This window comes from Euprymna scolopes, chromosome 42 (genome assembly GCF_053919585.1).
Source record: "Euprymna scolopes isolate OS-2025 chromosome 42, ASM5391958v1, whole genome shotgun sequence".
Classification (NCBI taxonomy): Eukaryota; Metazoa; Mollusca; class Cephalopoda; order Sepiida; family Sepiolidae; genus Euprymna; species Euprymna scolopes.
The window spans coordinates 22,448,197-22,466,774 of NC_136523.1; the positions used below are offsets into that span (position 1 = coordinate 22,448,197).

The 18,578-nt window shown below is 32.5% G+C and overlaps 1 protein-coding gene and 3 non-coding genes across 9 annotated transcripts in view; all 4 read left to right on the forward strand.

Annotated features, from left to right (window-relative positions):
- Window positions 1-18,578, forward strand: part of LOC145266951 (E3 ubiquitin-protein ligase KCMF1-like) — a 139,889-nt gene that overhangs the window by 84,420 nt on the left and 36,891 nt on the right. For 3 of the 6 annotated variants that reach the window (XM_080122769.1, XM_080122771.1, XM_080122773.1), the window contains exon 6: window positions 15,254-15,325. The exons of the other annotated variants lie outside the window; for them this stretch is intronic. In XM_080122769.1, coding sequence (XP_079978895.1) covers window positions 15,254-15,325 — 72 coding nt within the window. The remainder of the gene's footprint in view (window positions 1-15,253; window positions 15,326-18,578) is intronic. 6 annotated transcript variants of the gene reach the window in all.
- Window positions 3,540-3,669, forward strand: LOC145267359 (small Cajal body-specific RNA 8). Its single transcript, XR_013864844.1, has one exon.
- Window positions 4,973-5,102, forward strand: LOC145267361 (small Cajal body-specific RNA 8). The gene has a single exon (XR_013864845.1).
- Window positions 6,505-6,634, forward strand: LOC145267362 (small Cajal body-specific RNA 8). Its single transcript, XR_013864846.1, has one exon.

An 18,578-nucleotide genomic window follows, 5' to 3' on the forward strand; every position in this document is an offset into this window, starting at 1 on the left:
CCGATATAATCTCCAAACTTTCTTCTGGTGTATTGTGATAATAGCTATTACTGTTGCATGGTGGGGGGTTTGTTCTTTTTTCCAACAAACCATAATGGTGCATTCATGAGATGAAAACACTTTTTTTTTCCTTCCCACTACTGTTTTTTTTTTATTTTTTGCATCCAGTCTTTTTTTTTTCTTTCTTTTCTGTCCAGTTTTTTTATTTTTTTATTTTCTTTCCCCATTTTATTTATTTAATTTTGCTTAAAAGCTGTAGTCTTATTGTTTTTCCGTGTATCATTTGTTTGAAAGACTATATCAATGAAAGAAATATGAAACTTGTTGATATGGAAAGAAAAAATACTTAAATAAGTTTATACGCTGATATGATTTGTCTCTTTCTTCAGAGTTTTAACATTGAGTCAAAAACTTTTCTTGCTTAACTTGAAAAAAAAAAGGGAAGTAACTAAACCGATTTTTTTATTTTATTTTTTTTTTTTTTTTTTTTCGTATAATTAGGTCTTATCAAAAAGTGCTAGAATGTCTGAAATGGGTGGATGGGGTGGTCGCTGTTGGTTTCCTGTATTACAAAGTTTTTATGTTGCAGTAAAAATAGGCCATTACTCACATAAAATGAAGTCGAAGCTATGTAACACAAGAATAAGAGGAAGTCAAATACTTAAATAGTATATTTATTTGATCAAGATTATCTGTTAGTTGTCCAGTAGATTGAACACTGGTGTGATACGATTGACGTATCCCCCTCCCCCAAGTGTTAGGAAGTCAAATAAAAGAAAAAAAAATATATTTAAAAAAAAATAAGTTTAAGAGCAGAAAGAAGGTATAGGAAGTTGTTCATCAACATACACAAAAGAAAGCTAGAATAGTTTATTAAAGGAATGGCAGTGAATCGGGATTAAAAGACCTTACAGAATGATTAAAGTTAGTTTATGGGCAATTTTAGAAGTGGCAATGAGTTTTGGACAGTTCGCAAACAATCTGTTTCACGGTTCTACCAATCATTGACTGTTTAAGGGTTTGAACCTCAGATCACATGTATTTTACGTCCAAAAATTATGGGTGATCTTCAAAGGAAAAATGTTTGGATAGATCTCCAAGGTTAGTCGCTAATAATTGTATTATTGTGTATCTACGTGTCTGCTAAAAAAAAGCTTGTAGATACAATGAAGATAAAAAATTTTTGTTTGTGGGTATGTCAAGATTTAAAATTCGAAAAGCCTTGTGTTGAAAAAGATTTGATAAAGCTGGTTTCCAGATTAAATTTTTTTTTTTTTTTTAACAGTTGTGATATCTTAAAAAAAAAAAAAAAAAAGAAAAATTGTATGTCATGATTGTTCAGTACTATTTGGATACGGGGAAACTGGCCAAACATTTTGGACAAGACTATCTTAGAAATGAGACAATCACAAAACCAGTCTGCTACAGAAATACCCTAAAAGAGTCGCCAAAAATACACCAATAGCTTCCATTGTAAGAATGAGCCAACCAACAGCGTGCCAAGTATTTTCTGGATGAATTCAACCAAGACTATATAGATAGAAGGCTCAATAGACTGGCTGAAAAGAGGATCGCTCCACTATGATCAGGAGAGAATTATGACTTATCAAGGTTTGATGACCAATGCTTTTAAGAAAATGAGTGGTCTAAGCATTGACAGCAAGTGCCGGTTCTACCACACAGAAGTAGTGTGAGTTACCTGACATCCAATTGTAAGGTTTTAGATGAATATTGAATGGAGCAGCAAATCCTGGGAAAATATACAAAAAAAAAAAAAAACGGTCCAAAATAAGTCATACACCATCCACTATCCAATTTGCTACAGCTTAGAAACTAGCGAGAAAACTTAGCTATTTAACTTGACATAGTGGCATGGGACGAGAAAGAAGCAACCTTGGTAGAAGTTAGCGTGTCCAATGATTCCGGGTCAAACATAGCTGAAAAGGAAAAAAATGATGAAATACCAAAGGTCTTATGTACGACATGAAAAGAAACTGGAATCTTGGGAAGATTTCTATCATTCCAGTTATCATAGGAGCAACTGGACTCATGAAAAAGAATTTCAAAAACTACCTGGCAATTATACCCGGTAAACCAAGTGCAAGAGATTTAAACAATTGCATTTAAAAAGACAGTCAGAATCTTAAAAAGATCTCTCGTTTGGAATATTTGAATTAGTTGGTGAATATTTGGTATCCAATAGGATGCTCTATCCCCAGCTTAAACAAACTGATAAGAAAATTAAAAACGTTAAACACAAAACTAGCAAAGGGTACTCCAACTTAGGGTTGATAAAACATAACCATTTTCACAAGTAGCAATGTTGGATTTTCAGTAAAGACTTAGCGGATGTGCTAGGATAAATTTTGAATTACAACTGGACGAGCAAGAAGTTAAAAAGCAATATTAAATTTCAAATGTTGTACTAAATATGTGAAAGAAAGATCTCTAACGCAAAGTTTAAAGATTTTTCTTTAGTAGGGGGCAGTTAAACAATTCAAAATTAATTGTATTGTTTCTAGATGTTGTAACAGTTGAGCTACTACAGTAAATTAGGTATCATTTGATTGTTTTGCAAATGTCTATGTGCCTATAAAAAAACGTTTTTAGATATAATGGGAAAAAAAAATTTTTTTTGCAATATCTACTGTTAGGATGTATAATTCTAAAAAGCCTCGTGTTGGAACGGATTTGATGAAGCTGATTTCCAGATTCTTTTTAATTTTTTTCTTTTAACAATTTGTGTGAAAACATTACAAGATTAGGAAAAAAATTCTGAAAATGTCCGCCAGGAAGTTAATCTCTGCTTGCTCGGTCTTTTTGGTATTACAAAAAAAAAAAAAAAAAAATTGCAAGTCATGGTTATTCAGTACCATTTTGTTTAATAACCTTGTTTTGCTGATGTCACTCCGGCCACCAAAAAGAGCATTTCTACTGTTGAAGTATTTTTAAACGATTTCTCCATTTGTTGATCCTCCCCCACCCCAATGACAGATGAAAGCTGCATTTTTTTTTTTTTTTTTTTTTTTTTTTTTTCACTCACCCCAAACAAAACACCTTATCTTTGAGACGTAAGGGACTACGTGAATTAGGAACCACGCATGCACTAGAATCCAGAGTGGGGAATTATGAAGCAAGATATTTGCTTACATTAAGATTTCTGCATATTGTTACAGTTAAGGAAACGAGGAGCCAGCAGGGAATTCCAAAAGATTTGGCTGCCAAGAAGTCAAAGTTGAAAGAGTTGACCTTTGCAGTCTCTACCAAACTCCTCTGCTAATTTTGGGTCTAAACACTTGAAATTTTAGATGTAGGTTACTTGGACATGAGTCAAACTTTTTAATATATATATATATATATATATATATATATATATATACACACTTATGCACATAAAGTTATGAACAGTACATAGGGCCAGAGCAAAGCCAGGCTGAACTACTAGCGGTGAAATAAAGTGTGTGTGTGTGGGGGGGTACATTTAGGAATCTTTTGTATCAACATTGTAGAAACATCATTTCCTTTTGAAGTTCTCTCTCTGGAATCCATGATACACGATTGCAACCGAGTTTATTTGCATTTGTCACATTGGTTTCCTAAATAAAAATCACTTTCTGATGACTGCAATTTTGTAAGTTACAATTGCAGACAGATACGAAGTGGACAGCATCTTATGGATTAGAAAAGTCATACTTTTAAACTGTTTTTTTTTTTTTTTTTTTTTTTTTTTTTTTTTTTTTCTCCCCCTCCCAAAAAAAAGCTAGAATTTTATTGGAGTGGAAAGTGTTCCGATATTTCAGGACCTCTATCGTGAAGTAGTGGTATTTAGCTGGTTGTTGGGTGGGTTTGGGTATTTACATCAGTTGTGGGGTGGGGGTGGGGGCACAGGTGGATTAAGTTTGTCAGAGCACATTCCATTATAGTACAAGCACAAGGATGCAACATTGCAGAAATGAGCCTGAAGTTTCAAGCCTATTAGCTTAGAGTTTTTTCCAAAGAAGGTAATGGTTAGTAGGTGATATCATGTACCACAGATAACCCAGTGACCCCAGATGCCATGTGCCATGAATTTCTCCTTCATCTCATCTTATCATGGCCGTATTGTCATCTTTATGTAGTGGCAGTGTCTTTGGTATGCGCACAAGTCCACAAGTAGAAAAATAAAATACAACACAAAGAAAAATGCAGACTGTGATGCTTTACATTTACGGTTGGGCTATAGACTCTACACGCTAGTCCATTTCTCCATTCTGTCGAAGCCGTGTTAGTCAGTTGCTGTCAATTCATCTCGACCTTCCAAAGCTTTTCCAACCTGGCCTAAGCTGCTATCTGTCTCCAACTCTAAACTGCCATAAGCATCCCACTCGACTGAACTGAGAAGCCCTATTTCTTTTGCTACCTATTTTCTTTGTTTCTCCTACTTCCTAGAACTTGACGGAGGTTGATTATAGTATTACAGCTGCACCAGATGTGGCACTGCATTATGCATGGATGCAACTTTTTTTTTTTAGAGATATAGGAAACTGGCAGACATGGGGTTTCTAGCACAGTAGAGCAGACTTTGCATTATCTTTGTATTTATTCTCATTTGTTACCTGGAAATGTTGCTCCAGCAAGGATTATTCAAGCAAATGTTAAGGGGTCAAAGTTTTTTAAAATTTGACCTCTGCTGTCTCTACCAAATTACTCAGCCAATTTTTGGTCTAAACATTTGAAATTCTGTATAACGTGTATTCAGACATAGGACAAGCTTTTTAATCAGTTTTGGGAGGAAAATATGACTGCCAAGAGGTCAAAGTTGAAAGCTTTAGCCTTTGCAGACTCTACCAAACTCTTCTGCTAATTTTGGATATAAACACTTGAAATTTTAGATGTAGGTTACCTGAATACAAGTCAAACTTTTTAATATATATATATAAATTTACAATTACAAAATCTTGTGTACCATCATTTCCTATTGAAGTTCTCTCTCTGGAATCCATGATACACGATTGCAACCGAGTTTATTTGCATTTGTCACATTGGTTTCCTAAATAAAAATCACTTTCTGATGACTGCAATTTTGTAAGTTACAATTGCAGACAGATACGAAGTGGACAGCACCTTACGGATTAGAAAAGTCATACTTTTAAACTCTGCATCCATTTTTTTTTTTTTTTTTTTTTTTTTAACGGATTTTTGAGATTTTAAGAATATTACTTTTGTGGGCATATATCAAAAATAATATCTATCTGAACGATCCCAGACTATTTTTCATGAACTGTAGACCCTGTCACATTCCTAAATCGGAGCAGTATCTGTTCTTGGGCTAGTAAATGTAAGTTGTAGTAGTTAGTTGGCAAGACAAGGCCAAACAAAACATGAGAAAGTAAGAAGGATGAATTTCAGAGAAAAAGGATTAAGGAACTGACCAGAGATAGGCTTGGAAGTCAATTTTGAAAAAACCATCCAATGCATAAAGAATCACTTTCTGATAACTATTGCCGACAGCTGTGAAGTAGACATATCGCAGGGTTTTTTTTTTCTTTAATAAAAATTTTGCTTTTAACTTGTACTACATTAGTGGTCGTATCTCAAAGATATCTATCAAAATGTTTCAAGATATTCCTGAATTGAAGAACACCATCACATATGGCTGTCTCTCAAGTTGAACACAAGCACTTTGCTATCATAGAAGCCATGTTAAAATGTTCTTGTAGTTAACTGCTTAATTTCTGAGTGAGACTCTAGACAAATGGTAAAATTTAATGGAGGGGGGGGGTACAATGACGAAATTGTATGTACCGACATTGTAGGAACATCATTCTCTCTCTCTCTCTCTCTCTCTCTCTCTCTCTCTCTCTCTCTCCATACAAGCTTGAAAAATCTTTGAATTTTGTCTTTTGCCTTGAAAAGGCCTTATTTCTATTACCTTGAAAAATCTTTTGAAAATATGGAAAATGTCTACTAAAGGCCTTAAATTGTATTCTTTATGTCCAGTAAAAATTTGTTGCAATATTAAAAATAAAATCGAAATACTATTAAATTATTTAAGTATCAATAAAAATACCATTAAACTATTTTTAAATATCGAAAATAAAATCGAAATACTTTGTTCTCAAATCACATCTTATTGTTGTGGATCACAACTATCACAAAACTAGCTGATGGTTTCCATATAACATTGAGTAGTTTTGTGATAAAGGGACATAACTCTTGTATCGACAATACCGGAAATTTAAGTCAAACACAGCGTGCACCAATTTACAATGGGGGAAGATAACATTTATAATTGCGCTTGGTTAGCGAAATATAAGTTGGTCAGGGAATTTAAATACGATTGTTGACAGGCATATTGTTTTGTATGTAAATAAAAATGACTTTTCCTGTTGTTGATGGAGTATTTTCATTTATTATATCATTGTTTATATATCAAATTTTGTTTTGAAAATTTGAATTTTGTCTGGAGAAGGTTTTGGAAAGTCCTTGGAAATGGACATTGAAAGTCTGTACGAACCCTGTCTCTGGAATCCACGATACACGAGTGCAACCAAGATTATTTGCATTTGTCACATTGGTTTCCTAAATAAAAATCACTTTCTGATGACTGCAATTTTGTAAGTTACAATTGCAGACAGATACGAAGTGGACAGCATCTTATGAATTAACAAATCCCTATTTAAAAAAAAAAACTCACAATGAAGAAATATTTGATTCTGATTTTTTTGGTGTTTTTATTGGAGATTATCACAGCATGTGAACAGAACATATTCAGAACAAATTTGTTAATTTCTTGCAGAAAAAATTACTTTTTCTGGTTGGAATTTTCGTATAACTGTATTTGTTAGTGCATTATTGCTTTCCTTCATTGAGATGCAAAAAGTAAACTTTAAAGAATAAATCAGACCAAAATGGAGGAGAATGAACTTCAGTCAAGCTTTTATTTTTTGTTATTGCACGGCTAAAACAGCCAATGGTTGATCAGTTTATCATGACATAGATAATATTTATTCATATATAATGATAATAAATTTTACAAGAAAACATTGGAAATATTATGCAATAAATGTGGTTTGCGGCCAAAATGTTTGGGTGGGATGCGAGTCGGTGTGGTCTATTCTATGAACTAGTTCCAGTCACTTCAATACCTCCTTCACATTATGGGCAGTTCTACTTATTATTGTTGCCCCCCCCCCCCCAAGTTTTTTTTTTTCTTTTTTTTTTTTTTCTTTTTTTTTTTTTACCAAGAAAAATATAGAATTATTTAATTTCATGAGTTGTGGGTGAGACTTTACTAAAAAGCAAGCAGTATTTACAGCGAAATGGGATAAAATGCTAAGTGGTTAGTAAAACGCTCCCAAGTCTGGATAGAACTGAGATCTTTCCTCTGCCAAAAACAAGTCGGTTCGGTGTAGGAGAGAGGGGTCTTCCAAGAAAAACAACAGCATGCAGAAGTTGGCAAATGAAAGAAAGAACTAAATTTGTTTTGTAGTTTTGTTTATTTTTTGAAACATTGTAGCCCTAAAGATTTACTTTTGTAAATAACAGGTATATACACCTGGTGTTGCCCGGAAGGTTTTTTTGTTTTTTTTTTTAATCTGAATGTAAGATTGTGAGTGGAAAGATGAATGATAAGAAAAGTGATGAATGGAATGATGTAAATAATTAGAAAAAGAGAAAAGGAGTAGGAGAAATATAGGATTTACTATTATGACATCACAATGTATTCTGAAATCCTTTGACTTTGTGTGGAAATTGGACGTGTTGACAGGTGGGTGTTTTGTTTGTGGATTCTGTTTAAAATATTGATCTTGTTGAACCTAACTTTTAACATTTGTTTTTCTTTTTTTAATATATCTATCTATGTGTCTATTTAATGTACAGGGTCCAATAAAAATGAAGATAACTTTCATTTTTTTTTTTTTTTTTTAAATCTAATGTACAATGTATTTTATTGATCCAACAGGTCACGGGTCATCTAGTTACATAAGATTTTATGTATTGGAAAATTGGTTCAAAACACCTCTCACTATTTTAGGGTGTGTTTCGCAAAGCTTTTTTCCAAATTTTGATACACCTTAAAGGCAAATTAGTGAGTTTTTATATTGCAGTAAAATTATCGTATTTAAATTATTTGTCTATAAACTCTGTTTATATTATGTACAGAGATTTTTACGATTTATTATTGGAGTACAGACATGAAAAATTTGACTTTGTAAAACTTTTTTTTTTTTTTTAATCCTTTTCCAAAGAATCATCCAGATAAACCACTAAATCTATTATTATATTTCCTTTAGTCTGTCCGTTTCACTTTTTCTCGGAAACTACGGAGACAATCTGGCTGAACCTTTGCTATGATAAGATGCAGCTGGCTAAGTATTATGCTGTCTATTTGAAACACAGTTAGCAATGAGCCACCATAATAGCATATTTACTCTCTGAGTTTTCTCAGAAACTACTTTGCTGATCTTGCTGTGAAATTATTTTTATGAACTTCTGTTATGAGTTGCAGTAATTCTATTTAATAACATTTTAAGATAGAACTTTTTAAAACTATTCATTATGGAAATGTACAAAGATTATTCAGATTTATTATTGGAGTATAGATATGAAAAATTTACAACAAAAAAACAAAAATTGTAAAAAATAATTTTTTATCCTTATTGCATTATTACAAAGAATCAACTAGGTAGACTACTAAATGTACGTTATATTTCTCTTAATTTGTCTGTTTCACTGTTAATCGGAAACAACTGGGCCAATCTGGCTGAAATTCTTTTTCTGGACTTTACCTATAAGGTGCAACAAACTAAGTATTATGTTATCCATCCAAAACACAGATGACTTATCACAATAGCATACTTTACAAGTTTTCTCAGAAACTTCTCTACTGATCTGGGTGAATATTTTTTATTTTTTTTTTTATGATGGACTTTCGTTATGAGGTGCATCAAACAATATTATGGTGTCTGTTCGGTGCATAGTTAGGGATTAATAAGGTTTAGTATTTAATGAGCACAAATTTAACCATATTCAGCTATCAATTTGGTATAAAGCACTCATTTTAAGTCAGTGGTCTGAGTTTTGCACGTTTTTAATTGGCTGAAAATTTTGTTATTTATAATACGCTAAGGCATTTTACGTGCGTACATGTTAGCACATTTCATGCATTTAACAAAAAAAATTGTTTTATTGGCAAAGATGGTAACTAATGATTAAAATGGTGTTGTTGAGGTAAAGAAAATTCTGATTTTATTGATTTTAAAATAAATTGTTCAGAAATCAAATTGTCATTCTATTGATCTGAACAGTCAAATTTTTTTTTTTTTTTTACATGGGAGTCACCACTTATCTAGGTCCGAAGGCCACTCAAGGATAAGGATTAATGATGTACAGTAGTCACCACTGACATAACAGTGCATTATTAGTAGGGCTAGAACAACAGCATATTCTTTTCATTGTTTTGACTCTCGAGTGTGTATCCTTTGATATCTTATATGCTTTTATATAGTGATGTGGTTCTTGGTTGATTTACTGTGCCTAACTGTGTCGGATATATACTAAGGAGTCAAAACAATAAGAATATTGTCATAGCCCTAATTATTAGTGTTGGAAATGAGGGTAAAAATGAGTTGGGGGAGGGTGGCTCAACAAGAATTTGTTTACATCATACTTAAAGATGAGCATACTGTAATCAGCTGGAAAGCGGAACAACAGAACAGAGTTCCACAGGTGGGTAGCTCTAGAAAGGAAGGTTCGTGGAATCTGCATTTAGAATTAGGCACAGATAGGGAGTGGGGAAATTGTTGATAGTGGTTGTAGTTAGACAAGTGTTTTTTTGTGAAAGTTTAGCCAGGGAGACCATAGATTGAAGCTCAAGTGAGCATTTACCATGAAGATAATGATAGAGCAGACAGGCTCATGGCGTCTCTTCTGTGGGAAAGAGGTTGCAGGGGAAAAAGCTTTCATCCAGATATGACAACAGTACTCTATCTGGCTTTTATAGGTAGAGGATTGGGGCAGGATTTCCAAACCTTCTGGAGTGATAAAGCAACAGATTTGATGTCTTCCATTTTACATCAGGAGTAAAAGTCAGGCCTAGAAGTTTGTCAAAACTGGGAGGGTCTTTTAGACGAGAGCCATTCATATCAATTGGGGCCAAGTGGGGATCAGAGCGTTTATGGTGAAAAAAATAAAAGCTTGGTTTTGGGTGCGTTACAACCAACCACTTTTTATCCCATTACACTAACATGCTCAAGGTCTGAGGAGAGAGACTCTGAGAGATCGTGGTGGTGTTGGCCTTTGAACTGTTGCCATAGATCATAGTGTCATCTGCATATATGTTGCCGAATGAACTTGGAATGTGATTTGGGAGATCATTGATGAAGATAAGGAAGAGAATTGAGCTTAGGATGAACCTCCTTTAGACGAGGGCCATTTATATCAATTAAAGACAAGTGGAGATCGGTTTGTTTATGGTTAAAAGCAAAAAGTGACTTCTTTTTTTTTTTTTTTTTAATTTGAATATTTTGCTGATGAATTTATGCTAATAAAACAATATTATTTTAGCAAGAATAAAATTGCTACAAAGTTTACTACAGAAATAAGGAACGGGTCTATTCATTTTATCAATCCCCACTGGCAAAGGAGAAAGGAGGGATTAGACCTAGTAATCACTCCTGTTTGTTCGCGCTTTTTTTAATAACGATGCTTTGGATTTTTTGTGAAATTTTGCACAAATGTTAGTCGCGGTGAAAGTAAATTTTTGCCAGAACGGATTTTCTGGGATAATTCTGGTTGCTCCCCAGGAGTCATTTTAAGGGTCAAAATACCCCCAAATTTTATGGCCATTCATTTGTTCACACTTTTCTCAATAAGCATGTCTTGAATTTTTTAAAAAATTTCCACAAACCGCATGCTTGACTTAACAAATAACTGACAATATCGATTTTTTTTTTTTTTTCTTTTTTGTAGAAAAAAAGTCATTTCTGAGGAGTATTGAACCTAACAAATATTTATTATTGCAAAATAATAATGCAGTAAATTATACAAGTCTCTTTGGAATTTCCAGAGTCGCGCTAGTTTGTATAGTATTCAGTACATTTGTAACATTATTTATAGTAGTCAGTACGTTTGCAACATGGTATCCAGTACGTTTGCAACATGGTATCCAGTACGTTTGCAACATATATAGTATATACTGTTACAAATGTACTGAATAGTGTATTCAGTACATTTGTAACATTGAACCAACATGTTGCCTTAGTCGCAAAGTAGACAAAGAATAGAAAAGAACTTCAACTTGCATTTTTTTTTTTTTTTTTTTTTTTTTTTTTTTTTTCCCCCACAATATTTATTTTCTCATTCTTATCGCTGTGACGTCCATCACATGATCGTCGTCTTATACGTTATTCACGTTTCTAATGTAATCATCCTTTTTTTTTCTTTTTCTTTTTTTTTTTTTTTTTTTTTTCTATGGGCGGCATCATTTTGCATGCATTTGCATATGCGCGTCCATGCTATGCTACAAATTGTCTTTGACAGGAAAATTATCTTTTTAAAAACCATGAGTAATCTATAATATAAATCTCACCTGTCTGTTTAAATGTATGTATGTATGTATGTATGTCTAAAACTTTCGACAGGCAACAGATTTTCACAAGATCGGTATCATTTTAAAGCTCGACGTCTGATGGCAAATATCGAAAAATTGGCCAAAAACATTCATTCCTTCACCTTAAACTGGGCAGTTTTCTAAAAGAAGGGGTTGATTTTTTTGCAAGCTATTTTTGCAAGTCATCGTATCGTTTAGATTGACTTTGCCTAATTTTAATGTTCTGAACTTCCGGTCGCGTCATGGAGTAGCAGTAAGACGTCAGTTTTTCTTTCACTTTTTTTTTTTTCCAACTTCGCATCATGGGTTCGAGCCTGCCTGCCTACTACCACTTTATTTTTATTTATTTATACACAACACACACCTCCAAACACCCGGGCAACGCCAGACTAGTCTATAATATAAATCTCACCTGTATGTTTGTATGTCTGCCTAAAACTTTCAACAGAGGCAACGGATTTTCACAAGATCAGTATTGTTTTGAAGCTCGACCCTTCAGACCACAAATATAAAAAAATTGGCTAAAAGCATTAATTCCTTCACCCTCAACTGGCCACTTTTCTACAGGAAGGGGTTGGAGGGGGGGGATTGCCGATATTTTCAAAAGTCATCTCCTCTTTTCGATTGACTAGCCTTAATTTAAATCTTCGCCACTTCTGGATTGGCGATGGACACAATGTCACATTTTTTTTTTTTTTTTTTTTCCACATTCTTTTCCTTTTTTGTGGTACAGGTCGAGCCTGCTACTACCACTTTTTTTGTTCAACACACACCTTCAAATACCCGGGCAATGCCGGGCACCCAGGCTAGTAATAAAATTAAAGTTTTTTTTTTTTTTTTTAATTTTTTTTTTTATATTTATTAATTCTTTGCCCACCCACCTTGGTTTCTTTGTTTATATTTTAGCTTCTTCTGCTGTTGCTCTGTTCACCAATCTGCTCCGCCCGGCTTTAAAAGTTTTTATCTACCTATTTGTTTCCTAAGCTTCTCTTGACGAGACTGCTGTTGCTAACTCTTCTTCTCTCTATAAACCTGGAATGTACTCTGTTTATATTATTTACGTTTCTTGTTCTCCTTCTCTTAATCATTCGTATTTTAGCTTGCTGCTGCTGATGTTGCTCTTGCCATTCCCAATCCGACGGTTTACATCTGTACATCTGCCGCCTCATCATGTTCTTAGCTTTGCTGGTCGTGTCTTTTTCCCCCCTTTCTTTATCTTTGTACCCAATTGTTTTCATATAATAGAAGTATTTTCAAAGGTTTTCTCGTGAAACTTAAAAGAAATTAAATTCTTTATCATCATTGTCATCATCATCATCATGACCATCAATTTTTAGAATATTCCCTCTCCCATCCCCTTGCCCTTAAAACCCATCCCCCACTTTTGACCTTAGCTTAAAGCAAAAAAAAAATATATATATATATATGAATGTTTATATTGCTTCCTGTTAGTTTTTCAGTTTATTAAATGCTAATATTAAACACTATCTAAAAAAGGTAATTTCAAAAGAATTAATCCAACTAAAACTGAAATATGTATGCAAATGTGTAGCCAAAAATGTTTGTAATCATGAAATTTTATACATTAAATATTTTTATTTATTAATATGGGTATGTACAAGATTTGCTACACTGGCGTGACTATTTTGATCTGTAGTTATTACAAGCCCAATATGAAAAGATTTTTCGCCTGAGGAGATCTGAGTTATTAACTAATAACTACAGATTGAATCATTGTTATGCCAGTGAAGCTAATTTTGTACATATTTGTATGAATAAATGTTAATATAAAAGCTCTATTTGCTATTATGCACTATTATATGAACTCTGGAAATTCTCTGGATTTTTATCCTACGAATACACTCTTATATATACACATTTTTTTTCTATTATTTAGAAAGTTATATTTATAATTTATAATTAGAAACAAATTTTACTAAAGAAAAAATTAACCATGAGAATTTTTGGAAAATTGTTAAATTTTTCAAAGAGGCAAGCATTTTTCGGTAATTGTCTTCGAAACTAGTTTTTATATATATATATATATATATATATATATATAGAGAGAGAGAGAGAAAGAGAAAGGAGACAATAGGAGTGGGAAATGAATTCACAAACACTATATATTGGAAAATATAGAATGAGTCATTTATTTAATAAGGATATACATACATTTAGTTGGGGGATAAAGGAGACTCAAAGTATAAAGAGTCCCGTTTATCCCCCAACCAAATATATGTATATCCTTATTAAATAAATGACTCATTCTATATTTTCCAATGTATAGTGTTTGTGAATTCATTTTCAACTCCTATTGTCTCTTATATCAGCTCCATTGAAATTTGTTGAGCTTTATCCCAATAAGTCTCCTCCTATAGAATTGAATTTACTCGCTTCTTCTATATATATATATATATATATGAGAGAGACAGACAGGCCAAACTTATGATACTGTGATTAAATGTCAGTTTCGGATTAAAAGAAATCTTGAACCTTGCATAAATTTTGAAATTACTCTTTAATTGTTTGACTATTTAAGCTTCATTTTGCTTTGAAAATTCTCATTAAATCGATCGTTTTATTTTTTTATATTATGAGATAAGAAATAAATTATACAACAAAAAAAGTTATTCAAGTTAGAAAGCAAAAACTAATTTTTATCACATTTGACAATACAATGCTATAAATATAACTTTTCACAATTTTTAAATAATTTGACATAATGTATTCGGTTTCTTATTAATCATGTTTGTAAGAACCCTTTTTTATGCTTATGATTTAAAAACAATTTTTCATTAATTTTTTTTTTTTTAATATATTTTTTTCTAAATTAGAAAACTGGTCTTTTACGTTTGAAAATCTTGAAGGAAATCTTCACATCTCCTAAAATGTTTGGTAATTTGAAGATTTTAATTTGATAAAAATTAATTCTGTGATTGGTGTTGACTTTTTTAAGTTTGGTTCTAGAGATTTTTTTTTTTTTCTGGTTAAAGTTGAGGGGGGGGGGCTAAGACCTTGTCTACGTTAAAAAAAAATTTTTTTTTTTTTTTTTTTTTTCCTTAACCTCATCCCCGCTAAACTTATATATGGTATAATCACGTTAGCACACCGGTTCTAAGATCACCAAAGTTAAGCAATATTGAGCCTGGTTAGTACCCAATGGGTAACAATTGGGAATACCAGGTGCTGTATATAGGAAGATGTCAACACCTCCATGCAAAAACCGCAAAAATCTAATGTTGCTATCTTCCCTGATTGGGATATGCGTGCAGCTGAGGACTGTTTATGAATTTAATATTCCCTTGCCACCTTCTTTGGAGGAAGCTGGTTCAATCCGCCTCTGGTGAATGTTGCTGACTCTAAACCTGAGGGTCATGCATTGATAGGCGTTTCAAGAGATTTTGATTATTAACCTCATTCACATTACTGAGAATGGATTTTCTAATGGAAAAACCAGTTTTCTAAATCTCTTTGCTGTGTCACTTCAATGGATTACCGGATCTTTTTTATTTTATTTTTGTGTGTGATGATGATGATGATGAACTGGGTTCATGTTGTTCTGGATCGGTCAGACTCCAAAATATGATGATGATATATATATTCTATCATGCGCTGTTTCTTCGTTTTTCTCTCTTGGGTGCGTCTACCCACCTTCCATAGATCATAGTCGACCTCAAGCTCCCATCTCGTGTGCGGCCGACCTCTGGGACGTCTTTCTTGAATATTCTCCAGGTAAATGTTTCTTAATTCCTTCCTTCGCTAGCACGCGCAGTACTTCACCTCCTTCCCAGCGTAGTTGTTTTAATTTTTTAATTTTTTTTTTAATTTATTTTTTTTCTTTCTCTATTTATCACAAATGCTTGGACAAAAATCAGTTTTGTCAATGCAATGTGCTGTTTACTTAAGCGCTTTTTTTTCTTTGTAATTTATGGTCACAGATAACATGGCTACAGTTTAAATCCGTCTTTAGACTTTTTCTCGGTGTCGTGAATTGACTTTAGTCTTATTTTCATCGTCTTTTCTTGGACTACGTTGTCAAAGTAGAAGTCTGAAAAAATGTTGCTTTAGGATTAGTGTAGTCTTTAAATGCCACACGTGTACAAACAGTCGCAAGGAAACAAAAAATTCAACTTTTTCCCATTAAAATGGACATTTATTTACAGGTACTTCCAGAGTAACGCCTCATCTCTTGTTCAAAAGTCTTCTTGTACTCTAATGTATTTAACAAAACTCTGCCATGTCGAACATGTGGTATACTGTCTTCTTTCCCTGTCGTTCTTGGGCCACATGTGTAACATGTCTATTTCAGTCCTTCTCAGGCCACGTCTTTTTTTTATAATCTTTTGGTTTCCTTCTTCATCGCTGTGATGTCATCTCGCATATGGCTTGATCATACGTTGGCTGTCATACAGCTGCTGCTGCCATACACACGCCTATGCTCTGTTACATTAGGCTTTTGCAAAAACTGACAAACTCCACCTAAAAAAAAAAAAAAAAAAAAAAAAAGCGAATAGCAAAACAACTACTGCTCCAGAATCTGACCCAAGGCAACAATGGCATCTTCCAGCAGTTTACGGTAAGCAGCCGGAAAAAGCCAACAGGAACACTGCCGGACAAATTTGAAACGTTGAAAATACAATTTCAACACCAAAAGATAAGACCTACCATTAGTTTAATTATATGAAAGAATTTTTTTTTTTTTTTGTCAAGTGTGTGTGTGTATATATATATATATATATATATATATATATATATATATATATTTTTTTTATCAAACGTTTCAAATAAATTTTTTTTGTTGTTTACGACAAAAATAAAATATGGTAACAAATATGAACGAAAATCCAAAATTTTTCCTTTTTTTATAGAAAGTATTTTTTTTTTTTTTTTGTAACAATGAAAACAACTCAGATGAAAAATATTTTAAAAATTTTTTTTTTTTTTTTTTTTTTTTTTTTTTAAGATAAGTCATTAAAAAAAAAAAAAAAAAAAAAATCCCCCTCCCCTCTATTAGTAAAAACATTGTTTATTGGCTAACTGTGTTGACGTTTTATGGCAGCTTTTCCAGCTGTATACTACTGAAAAATGCTGACAGATCAAGTTCAGGATCAGTACAGCAAAACCTTTGTTTTGGACACACGTCTTCATATATGAGGTGCTCTCCCTCTCCCATGGAATCATTAATAAAATTCTCAATCCTTTCTGTAATCCAACGATATTTGGTATGAATTAGAACTACAATCCAAAAAAAAAAAAAAAAAAACACCATTCACTGCTATTTTTGTTTTTATGGATAACACAAATATTTCTTTTAAAAGGTTTTGAATCATTTTTTTTTTTTTTTTTTTTTTGTCTACATAAGATTTAGGATTATTTGCTATAAGAATATGCAAAAATATAACATAAGCACTTGAATTTCAAATAATTCCATCTTTTATTTCACTCTATAGATTTCGCATGGCGAAATCAAAAAAATCCAAAATTTAATGATAGTTTAGAAGAAAGTGTGGTAGCCTTTACAGGAATAAATAGAGGTCATTTAGATGTGTAAATTTCCATGTGTTTTTAATGTCTGTTTTAACGATTAAGTGAAGATAAGGGTTTAATTCTTTTTTCATAAGATATATATATATATATATATTTGTTGCCTACATAGCCCCCAAAATTAAGCAATGAGGAGATTTGCCAGTACCAAATGGGTGACCATTTTGGGAATGCTAGACACCATAGGTGTTGGAGATAAAATTTTAGAGGGTGCACGATAAAAATTAGAACAAAATCTTCAGTTTATATTCTTCAGATGTGAAAGAAATTGTAATCGCACCATAATTTTTCAATTTTTAGAATAAGTTTAATTCATGGGTAGTTAGTAGAAAAAATAAATTCATGTCAAAGAAAAATGTTTTCCCGATAAAAGATCAAAGCAAATTTTCTAGATTTTTTTAAAGTTAAATAAAACCATGATTTTAACAATTTTTCAAATAAGTTGCCTCGAAATACTCTTTCTCTCGCTTGAATCTTTGGTATTTTTTTCGTATGCAAGGACAAAAAAAAATTTTGCATGGTCCGTAAACTGAAAATTTTGTAAGCAGAATCTTTCATATCTAGAGATTCCACTGTATATCACATGTTAGCGAAAAAAAAAAAAAAATGTAACGATTTCAAATATTTAACGAAAGAGAGAAAACAAATGGTTAAACAATTCCTGCCATTTGAAATGAAATGCAAGCTTTATTTTAACATTTTTATATATATACCCTGTATATCAAATTTCGAGCCTGCAGACTTAAAATTGACAGTTATTGCATAGGGAAATGTGTACACACACACACACACACACGTTCACTTTTATAGATATATAGATTTCTGATCAATTTTCAACTTGTATTTTTAAATGTTATGATTTTTCTCTAAGGAGGTAAGCATGATGTAATGGTTTTTGAAAAGTTAGGGCCGCAGCTTGTTGTAGCGGACTAAGTTACTTTTATACAAACCAATGGCCAATATATTCTCCTTCTCCGCTCATCCGAAAGGCATTCTACGGTTGTTGTACTCTTACTTTTTTTTCATTTTTCTTTCTTTTTCTCACCCCCCCCCTTCCTGATTTCATTTGCTATCTTCATTTCAACACCTCTTTTTCCTTGATCCGTTATTTTTTTTAAAATGAATGTTGCATATACTGACTTCTCCACAACCTCATGATTTTTCTTGAAGTTCCATTTAACCCTGGACATTTGCATCTATATTTCTGTTTTCTCATGGATTACAAAAACTCATTTCGGATTTTTCCTGTTCTGGATTTTACCATCTTTCCCATTGGATTTTTGTCATATCCTTTTTCTCCCTTTTTTTCCGTTTCTTGCTTTCTCAATCCCCTTGAATGCCTATAAACTGTCTCAAACTATTAAATGACTTTTTTATACAAATACGATAAACTTCATATTTGTTTCTTGTGATGCATTAACCTGCAAAATTTGTATGTTTT